At 39.1% G+C, this 16,486-nt stretch overlaps 1 protein-coding gene across 2 annotated transcripts in view; it reads right to left on the bottom strand.

Moving 5' to 3' along the window:
* NNT (nicotinamide nucleotide transhydrogenase) overlaps positions 1-16,486 on the bottom strand; it is a 47,011-nt gene that overhangs the window by 15,700 nt on the left and 14,825 nt on the right. For both annotated transcript variants that reach the window (XM_064438589.1, XM_064438590.1), the window contains exons 8-18: positions 16,253-16,386; positions 14,349-14,540; positions 13,079-13,232; positions 12,010-12,171; positions 11,129-11,239; positions 10,194-10,339; positions 9,017-9,212; positions 8,165-8,398; positions 6,113-6,273; positions 4,492-4,671; positions 166-325 (exon numbers count right to left, since the gene is read on the bottom strand). In XM_064438589.1, coding sequence (XP_064294659.1) covers positions 166-325; positions 4,492-4,671; positions 6,113-6,273; positions 8,165-8,398; positions 9,017-9,212; positions 10,194-10,339; positions 11,129-11,239; positions 12,010-12,171; positions 13,079-13,232; positions 14,349-14,540; positions 16,253-16,386 — 1,830 coding nt within the window. The remainder of the gene's footprint in view (positions 1-165; positions 326-4,491; positions 4,672-6,112; positions 6,274-8,164; positions 8,399-9,016; positions 9,213-10,193; positions 10,340-11,128; positions 11,240-12,009; positions 12,172-13,078; positions 13,233-14,348; positions 14,541-16,252; positions 16,387-16,486) is intronic.

The raw sequence follows: 16,486 nt of genomic DNA, 5'->3' as shown, positions 1-16,486 counted from the left end.
GACTGATGACTGACCTGGGGACAAAAACAGACCCAGTCAACATTCAACCTGCTGCTGCTATGCTGCAACTGCAAGACAGGCTAGTTTCTTGTTTTGTTTCTATGGGTTTTTTTTAAATAATACATCCTCTGAGCATCTTGCTGTATGAGTCAAAGAGTGTCCTACCTGGAGTAATAATAATGTTATTGGCTTCCTTAATCATTTCAATGGCATTGTCCACATTGATTTCTGTGTGGGTTCCAGTAATTTCCATGGGCTTCCCACCAGCTGTTGACGTGGTGCCATAGCCCCCTAGAATCACATTTGCAAGGGAACGGTTCATAGCCTGAAAGACAAAAGGTTTTTAAGGAGCTAAAGGTGAAATAAAAAGACAAAGGAGCTGTCTACAAAGAAAGTTTCTGAAAATATTAAAGCCTTCCTGACAATAGTCTTTATCTGCTGATTTTTCCTGCTTACAACTCAAAACTACTTAAAACAGGCTTCTTAAAACAGACCCTGATTAACACAACAATAGCCAAACATCAGCTTCTAACGCATTATATTACACATGTAATGAGAGAGCATCAGCACTTCCCCAATACAAAGAACAAAATAACACAAATAGCAAATATTGGTCTCTTTTTGTTCTTAAAAGGGAGGGATATAAAAGAATGCATATTTGATGACAGATGGTTTTTTTTTAACATACATATACACACACACACACACACAATTTTTGCAGGTATTTTCTTAAGTTCTTGAGCAATTCAACATGCAAGCACAGAACTGCTATATAACAGCATGAAAGCCATGTAGCTCTCACAGGCAGTATAGAAGCAAAGCTCCTACCGCATCAAGACAGGAAAGAACACAACAAAGCTAAGGAGCCACACAAAACTAAACAAATGCTTACTCAAAACAAATTGTAATGAACTGAAGGGGGCCATTAACTTACTGGCTGAGCACCAAAGGGGAATAAGAGATCTTAAACTAGAAGCTTTAAGAGAAGAACACATCCCGAAAATTTGGCTCCATTAGATACATAGCCAGGAAAAGCCACTGGCTAAATGCTTTCACTGGCATGTCTCCTTGTGACCATGGTCCCAAAGCAGTACCTGGCAATATCTGGAAGTAGGCAAAACTTGTAATTGCAGTAAACAAAACTTTGGAAGCAGGAAAGGAACAGGATAAATTGCTTGTTTGATTAAACGTGTGTTATACATCTGCTGTGCTAGCTTAGAAACCACAGCAAAATTTAAGAATGGATCTGGAGAGGCACACATACAAGAGAAGAAACACCCAGACGAAAGCATGCTTCCAAGTGTCTATTTTCCACTGACTTTTCAAATCATGCAACTTCACAGGTTTTTTGCTAAAGCGTGAGAAGATGTGCGATTCTGAAATTCATCATCTAGCAAATAAGCACAGCAAAGATATCAGATGTTCTTCTAACTTTTGTTTATCCTGATAAATCATCACCGTTTCAGATACTGTAAGGAAGGCACACAAATGCAGTGAAATCGGCACCTTTCTACTGTCTACAGTGGGTAGTAGTTCATATCCTCTAAGATATCACAATATTAAACTGTCAAACACAAGAACAGACTACTTAGTATATTACAGCAGCTAAGTGTTAAGTAAGACAGCCTAGACAGAAGAATACCCTCTTCAAATACCACACATGCTAAGCTTACAAGAAACAAAGCACTTTCTACACATACCTAAACCAAAAAGAACACAGTAAGACCAGGTCAAAGGAAAAAAAATGTTCAAATATTATTAGAAATCTGAGAATCCACACAAAGCAAGCATGAGATTGAAGCACCCTTGCCTGACTCCATACCAAAGAGTCAAGGAAAGAAGAGGAAAGTCTGACCAAGAAAAAAAAAGGTGCTACAGAAGACTTCAAAATGAGCCAAGACCTCATCAAGCAACGATTAACGAATGTAGCACAGGGACAGCGTGGAAACGCTTCTACAGCCTCTTTCGCCTTCTTAACCACCACAGACATGTACGAATAGAGAACAGGGTTCACCATTCACAGACAATCCAACCACCAGCAAAAAGCCCTCTGTGCTGTGCATGCATGGGTGACACCGGCCAGGAGCTCACAGTCCAGGGAAAACCAAACCCTTGATCCCTGAGAACTCGAAGTCTTTCACTGTGCCCACAGAAACCACACAGCCAGTACAGGTAATGGGCCAGCACACAATTTGTAAGACTAACACAATTTGTCCCTTCTCTTGCTCTGTTTCATCACCCCGATTAATCATTCCTCTTTGACCTGAAGCATCTTCCCTACCCCTAAGCATACTGATTCTAATACTACAGTTGCAACCATCAAGTATTCACTCGGGGCAGGGGGAGGGAGGACATACTAATACAATCAAGTGTTCTGAAGATGACACATTTTGTTAGTGTTTTAAAAGAAGTCAAAGTTCACAGGAAGAGTGAACAGTACAGACCTTTGCTTTTTTTGTTTTGATTTTAAATTCTCTGTCCTTAACTCACCCTACTAATAGGTTCAAAAGAGGGATGGGTGGAAAATCAAGCAGATACAAGTTCAAAAACTAAGTGATTGTCTGAATACATAATGGATGATTAGCTTTAGTTTTATCATAAAAAGAGTAATTGGAAATGTTGTAAAAAAATGTTTTAACCATTAAGATGTTTCTACAAACACCATCTCATCTGCATTAGATAAGCTTCAATAAATATAGTGCTTTGGATAGAAGTCATGCTGGAGGGGGAGGGGGGAAGGGAAAAAAAGGTGGGGGAGGGAAAACTGTTGTTTCATTAGCACAGGTTGCAATAGCCTAAAGCAGAGTTTACTGACACTCTTGAGCATTTTTAATCCTGAAATGCAGCTTCAAGACAATGACACTGAATCCCCTGATTATAACAATGCTTTTAAAAGTAATTATTTCAATTAAAGGAAGTAAAGCAGAAAAAAAATCTAGGCTAGAAACAACTTATTCTGCTTATTGTGCAGAAATTATACAAAGTAACTTCAATTTTACTGGCTGATCAACTTTAATTGTCTGAGCTTATGCAAAGCAGCACAAGACTTCTAGAATACTACCTCAAAAACGAAACTTCCTAAAATTTGACAAATACATAGAGGAAAGCCACTCTATCACTGCATAACTATTTTACTAATTACTTCCCCAGGCTTCCTATTTACCTACATTACTCCAACCAATAGACACAAGAATCTCAAAACTCTCTGTGAGTGCTGAGAGGAGCTAGCAATAAGATAAATAAAAAAAAGGAGGAGGACAGAGATGAAAAATGAAGGTACAGAGTGACTATGCCTACTGGTAAATATGCACCCAACAGATCATATTTTCACTAAAGATCAAGTGCTTTTAAGTCCTGAAGAACACGCTTTCTATACCTGTGTTGCCCATAAGCATCAGCTTTCTACTGATGTGATCTAAATGCTGATTTTATACAAATATAGATGTATATTTATTTATATATAAAAAGATGTCCCATAAGCCACATAATGTGATTTCTTTTTGATAAGGAGATACAAAATGTTCAAGAAAGAACAAGACTCTTTAAAATTCATACCTGGGAATGTTCATTTGAACTCACCTCCACAAAGCTGCACAAAATTACTTTTTTAAGCTTTTCTGAAATAATTGCTCAAGAGAGATGAGAATGGATGATACTGAATAATCCTAACATGGTAACAACACTATTTATCAGCAAAGTACAAGACGACAGCCAGGGCTGACCACAGCAAAATGTCAGCACAGCAGAACAGCAACATTGATCATACAAGAACACAACAGCAGAAGTGAAACAGAATTACACAACAGAGAATCAGGAGGGTGGCAGCTGTTGCTCTGTGAACAGTTGTCTTCAAGTCATACCTCCCCATCTTTGAAAACAAAACGGAGAGACACATGGGAAAACAAGAGACTTCTGTACAAATGTTTCAAAGGACACCATTACTGATAACACAATATGATTTACACCGAGTTGAAACTCAAGTTTGCTCTGACACAGACATTAGTATCAACAGTAAATTAATGTAAGCCTGCTGCCACCCCATGGTACTTCGAAGTAGCTGCTCTGAAGAAATTAGCACTCTCCTACACACCAAAAAAACCAAACTTTAAATTACTCCTTAATCAAACTGAACTTTTTTTTAAAGGGACTCACTACTTAAAGTATCTCTTGCTGATAAATTTTAAATTTACGTTAAATTTAACAGCACTGCAGAGTGATGACAGCTAAGCACAAGTAATCATACCTACTTGAGCCCAGATTGAGCCCTCAGTGCTCAAGTGAATGCAAAAGCTTTCCTCAGTTTTAAAGTATCTAACTCTCCAAACCAAAGAGAGATGACTGACATCTAGTCCAGCAGTTTCAACTGAGAATTTTCTGGTCTGTAAGCACCTAGCAATTTAGTTTTCCAATTGCTTTTCTTTCTAGTAAACATGCTAAATAAGGTTTTTCACTACTTGGAAAACAAGCACACCATTTCTGCTGACTTCTTACCACACACATGATGTAAGAGAGGATGGCGCCAGAGGAGCCAATGAGTGCACCAACAATTGTCAGCAAGTTGTTGTTCAGTAGGAAGCCCTCAGCACACAAAGCCCATCCAGAATAACTGTTCAGTACTGTAATAACCACAGGCATGTCAGCACCTCCAATAGCTGCTGTTAAAGTGACACCCTGCAAAATGAAAGAAAATACATCACTATAAGCTAAGGAGAACATGGAGAGAAGACAGTCTGTCTGCAGCACTGAAAAATAAATATCAAGTTACTGTAAGGGACTAGAAACTTGTCTCAACATTTTCAACAGAATGGCTTGACTACTAAGGCTTCACCACAACAGAAACTGAGGAAGTCCTACCCAACAGGAACATACAAATATCTTTGTCTTCTTGTCTCGGAGCACATAGGCGCAGTCCTCTGCACATGCGCCTGGCCCCACGGTCATCTTACAACATATGGGAGGGGTGCTTGGACCCCCTGGAACCCTCTGGAACCGTTGAGCACCCGCTAGTTACAATAGTGCACACGCGCCCCACTGCTGAGTGGGAGGTGTGGCTACGCAAACCAGCTCATTGACTATGCAACGGGACAATGCTATAAAATGTGGAACCAGCGGAGACCAGCTGGAACGTTCCCCCACCGGACTGAAGATACATCGGACTGATCGGACGCCATAGAACCATGGGGGTAGCTATTGTAACTCACTCTCGCCTTTCTTTCCTCTTTCTCTCCTTTTCTCTTTCGTACTTGTTGGCAGCCAAATAAAGTAACTTGGCACCTGACTCCGTTTTGAGTCTTAATTCTGTTCCCAAGAATACAACAAACCTGGTCATGATAACACATCCAATTGAACATCACTCAGGAGTTAAGCCCAGCTGCCCCCAGGCCACCCAGAATTATCTGAGGTTTGTTAGAAAGCAAGGGGGGCTCAACTTCTGCCAAATTGTGCAACCCACCAGTGGATCATGGCAGTTACTTAATAACCTATTCAAGTATTTTTAAAGTAGGGGATATCAAGCTGTGGCCTGAGGATTGGACTTACCGATTCTGCTTTTTGAGAGAGGACAGGAAGGCACTCCACTGTCCTCACCCTGTACGTAGTCACATATTTTCACTTGCAAAAACATCCGACCAGCTCCACAAACTGTTCATACCATTAAAGGATTTATACTGAGCAGTCTTTGCAAGACTCAGTTTACAGAATGGTAACATTCAGGGTAAATTTTGCAACAGCTGGGATGAGTGAATGGGGGAAGCTACACGTGGGGATAATATTACTAAGTTATGATAACCTGTAGATCCAGTGCTCTTTTGAATATTTTAAGGATAAACTTTCCAAAAAGTCTTTCAAAATATCCGTTTTTCATCTAAAAGGTTCCATTAAGTCATAGCTGCAAAAAGTAATTATATACATACAGACCTGTGCTCTGGAACAGTTCTGCTTTACAGCTAGATTTAGGAAAGTCAGTTGCTACTTGCTACTGCAAGTTAGCATGCAGGCACTATGATGATTGTGACTCAGGATTGTAAAATAAAATCATTAAGAGAAAGCTTGCAAAGCTGAAGAACAAACAACCTGTTTCATTTGTTTCACCTCCCACAATTCCCCGACTTACCATTATGGCCGAGAGTGCTGACACAGAACCTAAGCAAGTAATTCCTGTAGTGTAACTAGGATCAATCATGTACGGAACCATTCCACCAATGCTGGCAGCCAGCAATCCTGCGTTCAATGCATGTCGACCAGGCAAGAGCAGCGGTGCAGAATTCAGGAGACCTGGAATCAAATGCATATTCAGAGATTGGCACATTCATGCAGGAGAGCCTGCCTCTTGCCTTCAGAGAAGGCTGAATGCCTCAGCAAAAGAAAAATTAAAAAAAAAAAAAGGGAGGGACAGAGGATAAAGTAAGTTAGCTGAAGCTGAGACCTTGTGCTGACTCAGTACTGCAACACATTCAAACTTACTCTAGATTTTCAAATACTCCTGCTTAAACCCGTTTTACTTCCTAAGCTCGCTCAAGTGCTTCAGAATAACCACAAAAAAATCTCTTCTCCTCTTGAAAAGCTTTTTTTTTTTAAAAAAAAAAAATCATACTTTTATTCTGGCCCCAAGCCTTTGCATGTTGTGTATGACACTGTAATAGGAAGCTTTTGACTGGAACTTCTTAGTACAGGTATTATCTCAGTCTCTCAAAAGCTGTGCACTTAGAAAACCACGACATATGACTACACAGGTAACCCCAAATATAAAACACTCCTACTTTCAAATGCTTTAATCTCACCAGTACCCTCAGTCACACAGACTTCCCACAGCCTCCCACACCAGCGGAGACTTGGGGACAAAAGAGTTTGGTATTTGTGTGATTCATTTTAAAAAGACAGTTACATATTTGTTTTCACCCTAAGCTTCCCCACCCCTACCCCCAAACGACACAGCAAGGAGTAAAAATAATGCAGGTTTATCTGTTACTTTTGGTGTACGTACTTACCAAGTATCTCAAATTTACCTGAATTCAAGGAAAAGAATGAACTGATGGTCTCAGGACTAGAAGCCAAAGTGTGTGACCTGCTACCTCTAGTTCAATAGTATAGACAAGCTAATTATTATCATGCTGATATGAAAATGCAAGGGAGAAAACAAAACAAAACAAAAACAGGAGAGTGGGCTGAAACAGGCAGTGAAGCTCACCAGGGGCACGAACACAAATCACTGAGGGGGTGGAGAGGGTAAGATGAAGAAAAAAAATAACCAAGAAATAAATGAGTAACTACTTAGCAGAAATACATCAGAAATACATACTACTGACAAATCCTTCAAAAGATTATTAGAGAAGACAGCTTTCCATCCATGTCATACTTCCTCCTTCAATGGCTGGTCTCATAAACACTGAAGAAAGCAAACAGATGTTTCCCAACAGAACTACTGCAAAGCTAATAACAGGATTAGTAATAGGAAGCTCTTAGCTGGAACGTCTTAGTACAGGTATTATCGCAGTCTCTCAAAAGCTGTGTGCTTACAAAACCAAAAATAAATGCAATAAAGAAACCTTCAGGTGCATAACAATTAGGAATTAGTGAGTATTTAATTTAGAAGGCACATTTACTAAACCAGCAAGTGGTATGGAGCATGGAGTTTGCACAGTAGGCAATAAGACAGTGAACTGCGCAGTTTGAAGTGAGGCAGTCTCAGCTGATACTGCAAGCAACCTTACCTAAATTAAGCAAGCAATGCTAAGAACAAAATCCCATAAATATTAGCCGTGTTCACTGAGTCCACCGACACCAGTGTTTCAATTAAAATGTCTACTCAAGAATACAACGTTGCAATCATAAAAGTTAAAAAAATCAAATAGAGAAACAATGTCAGGCAGCAGCATCTTAACAACACTAAAGCAACACTTATTTCTAGGCAAGACAAATTGAGATAAGGTTACATCACTTGGTAATCAATAGCAGTAGCATATCCGAGCACTGAAAACAAACCTTTTGCAACTAAAGCTGTACACAAATTAAACAGTTAAGAAGAAAAGAGGACACTCAGAATTAAACATATAAACCAAAATACAAGGTTTCTTTCCAATTACACAGCAGTCTACAGGCAAAGCTAAACCCTGGTGGGGGGGAAAAAACCTTTAAGAAATACTTAATTCTGAATGGAAGGTCTCACCTTGCAGTTTTCCATAAGCCACGAGAGACCCACTGAAAGTCACTCCGCCAATGTACGTGCCAAGGTATGCCACAACCTTGGTGAGGTTTGCAGCTGGATCAGTAGCGAAGTGAGGATATTCAATCATGTATTCTGCTACACAGGTGAGAACAGCAGCCAAACCAACCAAACTATGGAAAGCAGCCACTAGCTGAGGCAGATCTGAAATCTGGATGCGTTTAGCAATTGTCAAACCTATTGAGAGGTGAAGACAGAAGGGAAGTCTTACAAAACACAACTAATCTGTGCAGCTAGAAATAAATGTGTCATGGTTCACTGTGCAATGAACACATGCACACACATGCCTGTTCCAATGGAAAAATTTGTTCTACACTAGAAATTGCTATGGTATTTGACTAAAAGCTGCATATGGGTATTTCATGCAATGAAGACATACTGGAAATTAGAAGATTAAAGCATATCATGTTCTTAGAAGTTTCACTAAAAATTGAGAAATGCAACATTTTCTGTGACAAAAGCACAGTGTGAAAAAGGGAATTTGGCAGCATTCAGTCAGGAACTGAATACAAGTATGAAGTCAGGCAAGTTCTTTCATCTCTGCATACCAAGTTTCCTTAAGAGATGATGTGTTCCTGCTCTTCCACCCCTCTCCCCATTCTTTACCACATTCTGATGCATTAATAAAAGCCCTAGGACTTATGGATTCTTCATTCACATATTTGCAAAATAACACACACAAGCCATAAATATAAGTTAGTCCACCTGTGAGCTATACAGTATTTTGTGTACACACAGCTTGCATAAATGCATGGATAGAGCATATATTGTTAGTTCATACTATCATACACATACCTATGGTACCACCAAGTGCCATTGCACCTGACATCTGTGCCAGCAATTCAGGTGAGGGTTTAAGGCCTCCAAGAGTTGCTGCTAAACCTCCTGCAACACCAATCATACCCAAAGCATTTCCCAGACGAGCTGTTCCTTGGGTGGACAGTCCAGCCAGGGCACCAACACAGCATAAGCCTGAGCCCAGATACATCATCTTTAAAATAAGAAAAACATCAATATGCATACATACAGACAACGTGCATAATCATTATAAAATTTTTTCTGAAAGAAAGTCACAGTTCTTAACTGAAGTCAAAACTCTTGACTGTGAGAAACTGCTGTACAGGCTGTGATTTTGGCCAATTAAAATGTGACATCTATTAAAACTTCTTCCCCACTTTATGACCTTGGTTTATCCACACTGTGAATACTACACTCGAGTCAAGCCAATTTTCTTCATCAGTTCAGAAGCAAGTTTTTCTTTAGTACAAGCCCAAAGCTAAACTGTCCTGTTCATTATAGGAGCAGTTTCAGGATTTGCTTATGGCACTTCTGGGTTTTTGTTTTCAAAAAGTATAAATAAACTGAAATTAACTGAGCTGTACTTGTCTAGAAAGCATGTACAAACTGCTTTTGCTTTTCTGTCACAAAAACATAAGCATTACATGCACTGAAAAAAAAATCAAATATATTACAATCCCCTGACATAACAGTATGTTTGGATTAACTTTCTTCCAAACACAGAAGCAATACACATTGATTTTTCTTACTATTAAAACAGATGCAAACAAGAGCTTACCATAAGCTGCTATAGGTACAATCCCTCCACATCCCTCTGTGTTGAAATCTCATTCCATCTAGATGTTATACTTACGTTGACTGTCATGCCAAGGTGAATTCTCAGAAACATTTAAAGCAAAAACTGATTTCTGTAGTTGCTCTAACATTTAACCTCTAAATTAGGAAACCTGGCCGCCTCACAGGAAAAAAAATTTCGAAAGCTTTTAAAATTTGCAGATTCAGCATTTGGAGTATGACTGCAAGCTTGAAGTTAATTAACTTCAGATTGGCGTGTGGGAATATGTAGTTGATGAAAAGACCATGGCTAATTTGCAATTTACTCCTCAGGAGAGTAAAGAGTGAAGAAGCATACCTTGCTGTGAACAGTAGGCTAACACCCACAAAGTTATCTTACCTGTTCAATATCATAGCCACCATTGAGAGCAGCTGCATAACCTCCTACAAATAGGCCCCCAGGAAGTAGGTACAAGTAGTTGTACTCAGGAGGATCTGTGGGACGTTTGAACATATCCAGCATTCTCTGTGTAACTAGAAACCCACCTGTCCAAAGTAAAGGAACAAGTTTCAAAATCTGAAACTAAGTATATGCCAAGCTGTAAGAGAAATATTTGGTTAAGCTGCATTACCACACAAAGTTAGCAACTGACATTAAAAAAAAAAAACTCTGAAAAGCTAGTAATCTGGAAAACCACCACAAAACAAAGGTGTAATCAAGGTAAGATCCTGTTGTCTTTTTAACCTTTGGAGGAAATTCATAAAAGGAGGAGTTGGAAAGCCTGGAGGACTTGCTCTGGCTCCATACTCTACACTGACTGTAGGACACAGCTTAGTTTATGACTGTATCCTTTCCCCCATCTACTGTAGCAAAAATACATATTTATAGGTCATGTTGCTCATTTTTTTATCTTTTTTATCCATGAAGCTGGGACTTCTGAAGCTCAAGCAAGCAGAATTTTGTTCTATGTCTCTAGTATATTTTTCAAGTAGGAAAAGGAATACAAGGACAAATGCAGTACCATCTTGGGATATACAGGAAAAGATACTGCATATAATCATCACCCAAGGGATACTGTAAAAGGAAAATGCACATTTAAATGCTTCCCTAACAGGAAAAAAAAAAAAGAAACAAACCATGACACCACAAGGTGTGCAAACAAGACATAATAACTACTATGAAAATTTGGGGGGGATGTCTTTACGGATGGATGCTCTCAGATCCTATTCCCAGAATGCTATTTCTGGAATCTATACAATTAAGGAGCTAGAAGAAATAAAAGAATTATACAAGTGCTTTAAAGTTACCCCCAGGAGAAAACCTAACATTCATACCTGCAATATTGACTGAAGAGATAAAGGTCGAAAGCACTGCAAGGCTTTGAGGAGTGTTTTCAGGGAGATAGTTTCCACCCATCAATACCATCCCACCAACTGCAGTTAGCCCTATTGTAAAAGATAAGAAAGTGTTACTGACATTTAAAAGGTTTCCTTTCAGCTGTTAGAAAATGTTGACCCCTACTCTACACATTACTATATAAGCAAAAGACTACTGCAGTCTTTTTCAGCAATACAAACATTTTTCAAAAGAAAAAAAAAGTACATAAATATAGTTTTGAAGTACAGTGCCTCACGCACAGATTAGGCCTCTGAGTACTTCTTTGATAAAAGAAACTTTGCTTTTAACAATCAAAGTAGATCAGGCTCATGACCTGTCACATATATACACAGAGATATATAAAATCTTACATATTTACAGAGTAATGAATCTTATGGGTCACTTAGGAGTTTCTTCCTCCCCCTCCCCAAACACATGGTTTGAGCGGAGGAAAAAAGAATGCAGAAAATACGAAAGACAAGTTATTTTCAGGGCAATATTTTGGAAGCTGGGAGGAAAGATGTGTTCTATGAAAGGAGAGACTGCAGCACTCCAATTAAAAGAAACTTTAAATCAAACAGGTAAGAGTGAAAAATTACTTATAAAAAGTAAAAATACACAGCACGACATTTGCCCTTCTTTTGAAAAACCATACTCTCAGAAATAATACGTTTTAGGAGTCCTTGCTATTTATGTAAGTAAACTCAGACATGCAAAGTAGTACTAGGCTTTCTGGCACTTTAAAAGGCGTATCAGCAGACTTCTGTCTAAAGTTTTGAACAAAAGCAGCTGTGCCTACTTCATATAGAAAATAAGCAGTTGTGTGATAGCTGCTTACCTGAGATAGCATTGGTCACTGACATGAGTGGAGAGTGAAGAGCCGGAGTCACACCCCATACTGTATGGTACCCCACTATTCCAGCTAGGCCAAACGTCGTCACCATTTGTGTGAACGCAGCATTAGGAGCTACAATGCCCAGTCCTAACATGCTGGCTAAACCTAGAAGAAAAGCACAGCAGAACTTTTCTATAACTTTTCAATGGTTTCTTGCATTTAAACATTGTACTACAGGAGTCCAGTATTGAGCTAAAAGCAAAATTGAGTTTTCTGCATGGACTTGTTGCAAGACCAGCTGGACCATCTCTGTCAACTACAACGCTCTTTTGGTGCTCGTTCTTTTACAGTAGAAAATAACACCATAAACATAACACACACATCTTTGTTATGCACGCACACAAAGCAACAAAGATAGGTTTCTACACCAACACTGAATCCTGTCACATTCCTGTTCTACAGCAAAAATACAAGAGAGTCACAGTCACAGTGAGATAGTACTTGGAAGGCTCAAAGCATGCATATGAAGAACAGAAGCTAAAAATAAGAATACTCAAGTCATTTATTACCTCATTCAGAAGGACTGATGCACACAGAATACCAAATGACAAGAGGAGCCAATATTTATTCGTCAAGACAAATGTCCTATTCTCAGTACTTCAGTAGATTGTGGGCATTTAAGTCTCATACAATATATTAAAGTTTGAAGAAAGCAATGGCATTGAATTGATTCTGCTGCAAAGTATGGGCACAGGAGTCCTTCAGAATTTTAAGGATTTTACTGCTATTCAAATAAAGCCAAACACACATACATGCACACAACATGAGTCAGCACTGTTCGCCATGTTAATACTTTTGGTTAAATTTGTAAAAATATTATTTTCCCCTCTCAAAAGTAATTATTACACTACACTGATTTTGCACTAGGATACACCGGCCAATCAACTGCTTTCCTAACTAGGTACTAACTAAACTGAATGAGTAAGACGAGGAGTCAACTTGTAAGTATTAGCCAAATGAGCGTTAGGGTAGGAGAATCTACACTGATTTTCCAACTATAGAAGTTGCCTACCTGCTGTGTATACAGATGCACTAGTCATAGTTTTTCTGAAAGGTGTAATAGCAGCTGCTTTTTCCGCTTCCAGCTCTGCTACAGTCTTCTGTTTCACAGGGGCTCCTTGAGGAATGTTATTTGGCGGAGGTGCTGGGAAAATCACCTTGCCATCCTGTCAAGAGATATTTACAGTTATCCCTAACATGGCAGATGCATTACAGTTACAGAAGCCTACTCTTCTTAATCCTGCAACTCATGTTAAGTCTTAACATCCTACAGCCATGTCACAGGAACATCTTCCTTTTCTGCATCAGCAGAAGTTTGCAAGGCTGGATGATCAGTACAGCCTGACCAAGGTAACCATACTGCTTTACACATTTTTCAGACAAGATTTAATATCAATGTCCAAGAGCACCTGGCAGAAACACAGCACAAGGCTTGAAAGCAGGAACAAAAACAAAAAGAGTTAAAGTTCCTTAAATGGAAAACATTTATGCAAAACAAAACAGGGTCTTGGAAATAAAAAAAATCTGCTGCAGATCTGAACTGTAATGAGCCTGCCCAGTCCTCAGCTAGGTACCAAGCATGATGTCCCACATTTCTTCCTGTTCTCCAGGTCTCTGGGCAGGCAACTAGTGGAGCTGTCAGACCTATGCTGTACACCACACTTCAGTGTTCTGGAGGAGCTGAAGTCAGTGCAAGCCTCCTCCAAACATTTTTGGTAAGCATTACAAAATGTTGGCAACATTATGCAGCAAAACTCAGAAATTAACATCTCCTACCTAAACTACAAATTATTATTTCTTAATAGTTGCAGGAGGAGAGTACATACCAGCCAATACTCTAAGTTATTATTTTGTTATCTCCTAATAGAGCTTAAACGATCCTGCATATTCTAGTCCCACTGTTTTTTTTCTGAGGTTACTCTTATAGAATAGAAACATAGATTTATTTTAAAAAAATAAGTTTTTCTGGTCCTGTAGCATGTTTTAAATAACTATGCTTTTATCGCATGAATACAACATGCAAGTATCTTTTTCCTATTTTTCAATACTATACGTTAGGTATTTGTTTAACCATAACAAGATGACAAAATAAAAGGTTTCCCCTCACAAAAACGGACAGAGGAATATTCAGCTGAATATGAACACAATTGCCCATGTTGTCCATCACGCCACATCCGAAGTCTGTTGGCACGCAGTATCTTTGAATTCATTTTAGAGAGATAACACTGAAAAATGTAAAAGTATGTACTCACAAATTAAGAAGAGAATATTTACTGACTTACTTTCATGACTACAGTTCCTCTGATAACATGATCCAGAGTCCCATAATCAAATTCATCTTTTGGATCAAAGTAGAAGTTCTCTTTGTCAGGACTAATCGCCTTGAGGAGTTTGATAATATTATTGGAATACAGAGTACTGGCCTGAGTAGCCATTCTGCTAGGCAGGTCTGTGTAGCCAATGTGTGTAACACCCTGAAAAAAATGCAAGTAAAATATTAAGGATTAGTTCAATCTCTGAAGAAGCAGCATCTCTTCAAATATATCCTGAACTGTTCCACTTATTTCTGTTTTTCATCCCAGCTCTAACACGATTAAGTCAGGGGAGGATTACTCACAACAGTTAAAAGACTACAACATGATCAAACCCAACACCTTAAACGCTATTAGCAAGAAGCCTACACACAGAAGACGATGTACTGGTGCACAAGCTTCTCCTCTCCAAATCCTACCATTTTCTCAGAACTTAGCTTCTTAAAGCAACCAGGTAACAGGTTATCCTGCCCAATGCTTGACATCTCCTCAGTCCTTTTGGAGGGCATGCACTGGAGGCAACTTTCTGTACGACAGGAGTGAAGGGAGCTTCCTCAGAGCTAGCTGGCGGTGCAAGTAACATGCCCAGTTTCACATTTATGTAAAGGTGTAACACAATACATCCACACTGTTTAACGAACAAATATGAGTATACTTGGCTAACACGCTCTTGAGCTTTTGGAAGGTATGGGAAGCTGAGGCTGGCATACACTCTTCATGTTCAAGCAGGCTTGTGTTAAAACACTGCTCCTGCCACTTACAGCTAAGATCCATGCATGCTTCCAGGAACTCTATTTTCTTAATGCAATGCTCCACCATACTGCTAATAGTTCTGCAATGCTGCTTTTTTCTACAGCACAGTGCCAGTATGCTATATCCAGGGGTAATATTCCTCTGACTGAAAGCACCCTATATAAATGCTTCATACAAGCATCTTATTATTTCTGTTCTACATACTCTAATTTCAGTTTTTAAGCAATGCCATCAAAAGCCCTAGAAAACCACAACACCAAATACAATGCATGACTCATGATAAATACACACATAGCCCTGCTTATATGAATGACAACCACAGCAGCAATATGTCCTACAGGCTTCCCTAATAACAGCATTATGTGCTTACATTACCAAACAACAACCTTGGAAATCTGTTACTTTTAATGTCATCACCCAAACTTCTGTAACTGCTAGTGGATTTCTCACAAGTACCAAAAATAAAACCCAAAAAGCAGAAAAACAAGCTCTCAACTGAGCCAACAAACACTGGAGCAAAACCAAAGCAGTTAGCTCAGTCCAGAGCAAAATTACTTACTATAATGAACCAATTCGCTCTACTCCTAGTTTGGGTTCCAAGTGGTTTGGATACTTTAGGGCAGACACATTCATGCTGGCAAAGCTAAAGACATGCAAGGACAGCTGAAATTATATTGAGCTAAGCCAGACACTTTGCCCTGAAGCAAACACTGGTATAGTCTGGACCTATTTAGCTGTACCGGTAACAGGGGCTGGTTAACCTTCACTTGTGGGAGGTGTGAGCAAGTCAAAGCAGTGATTGCTACTGCTGTCTCGTTAGGTAGACAAAGAAAGAGACATCAAACCACATCCTCAACTGAGACAAATCACTGGAGTTGGAAGTCTAAGTACTAACACTTCCATACTTAACAACCAAATTAACACTACACAAAGGTACATGTTTCTTTAAAAAAAAAAATCTTCAAATTGTTATACCTAGAGATAATTAGTGACCAAATGCAAATCCAAAGGATTACTTAAACCCAAATAGCAAAATCTGCTACTAATTTTCAGCATACAGTTTTAAAAACACAACGTGAATTCATGCAAACTGTGAATGATCTGCAGATTACAATGCTCACCTTATGGACATACAATTCTCCAGGCTTTGTAGTCTCAATGTTTCCCCCTGCTTCTGCAGCTAAATCCACAACAACTGAACCTTCCTTCATTGATTCAATCATATCTTTCTTAAACAAGATAGGAGCTTTTTTGCCTGACAAGACAAGGCATAGTAAAGTTAAACACAAAATACAGCTTTTCATCTGCAGAGCTCAAGAGATGAGTTCTTCCCTTCTCCCTCTCTCTAAACCCTT

This window comes from Phalacrocorax carbo, chromosome Z, assembly GCF_963921805.1.
Source record: "Phalacrocorax carbo chromosome Z, bPhaCar2.1, whole genome shotgun sequence".
Lineage (NCBI taxonomy): Eukaryota > Metazoa > Chordata > Aves > Suliformes > Phalacrocoracidae > Phalacrocorax > Phalacrocorax carbo.
This window is presented reverse-complemented; position numbering and strand designations above follow the sequence as displayed.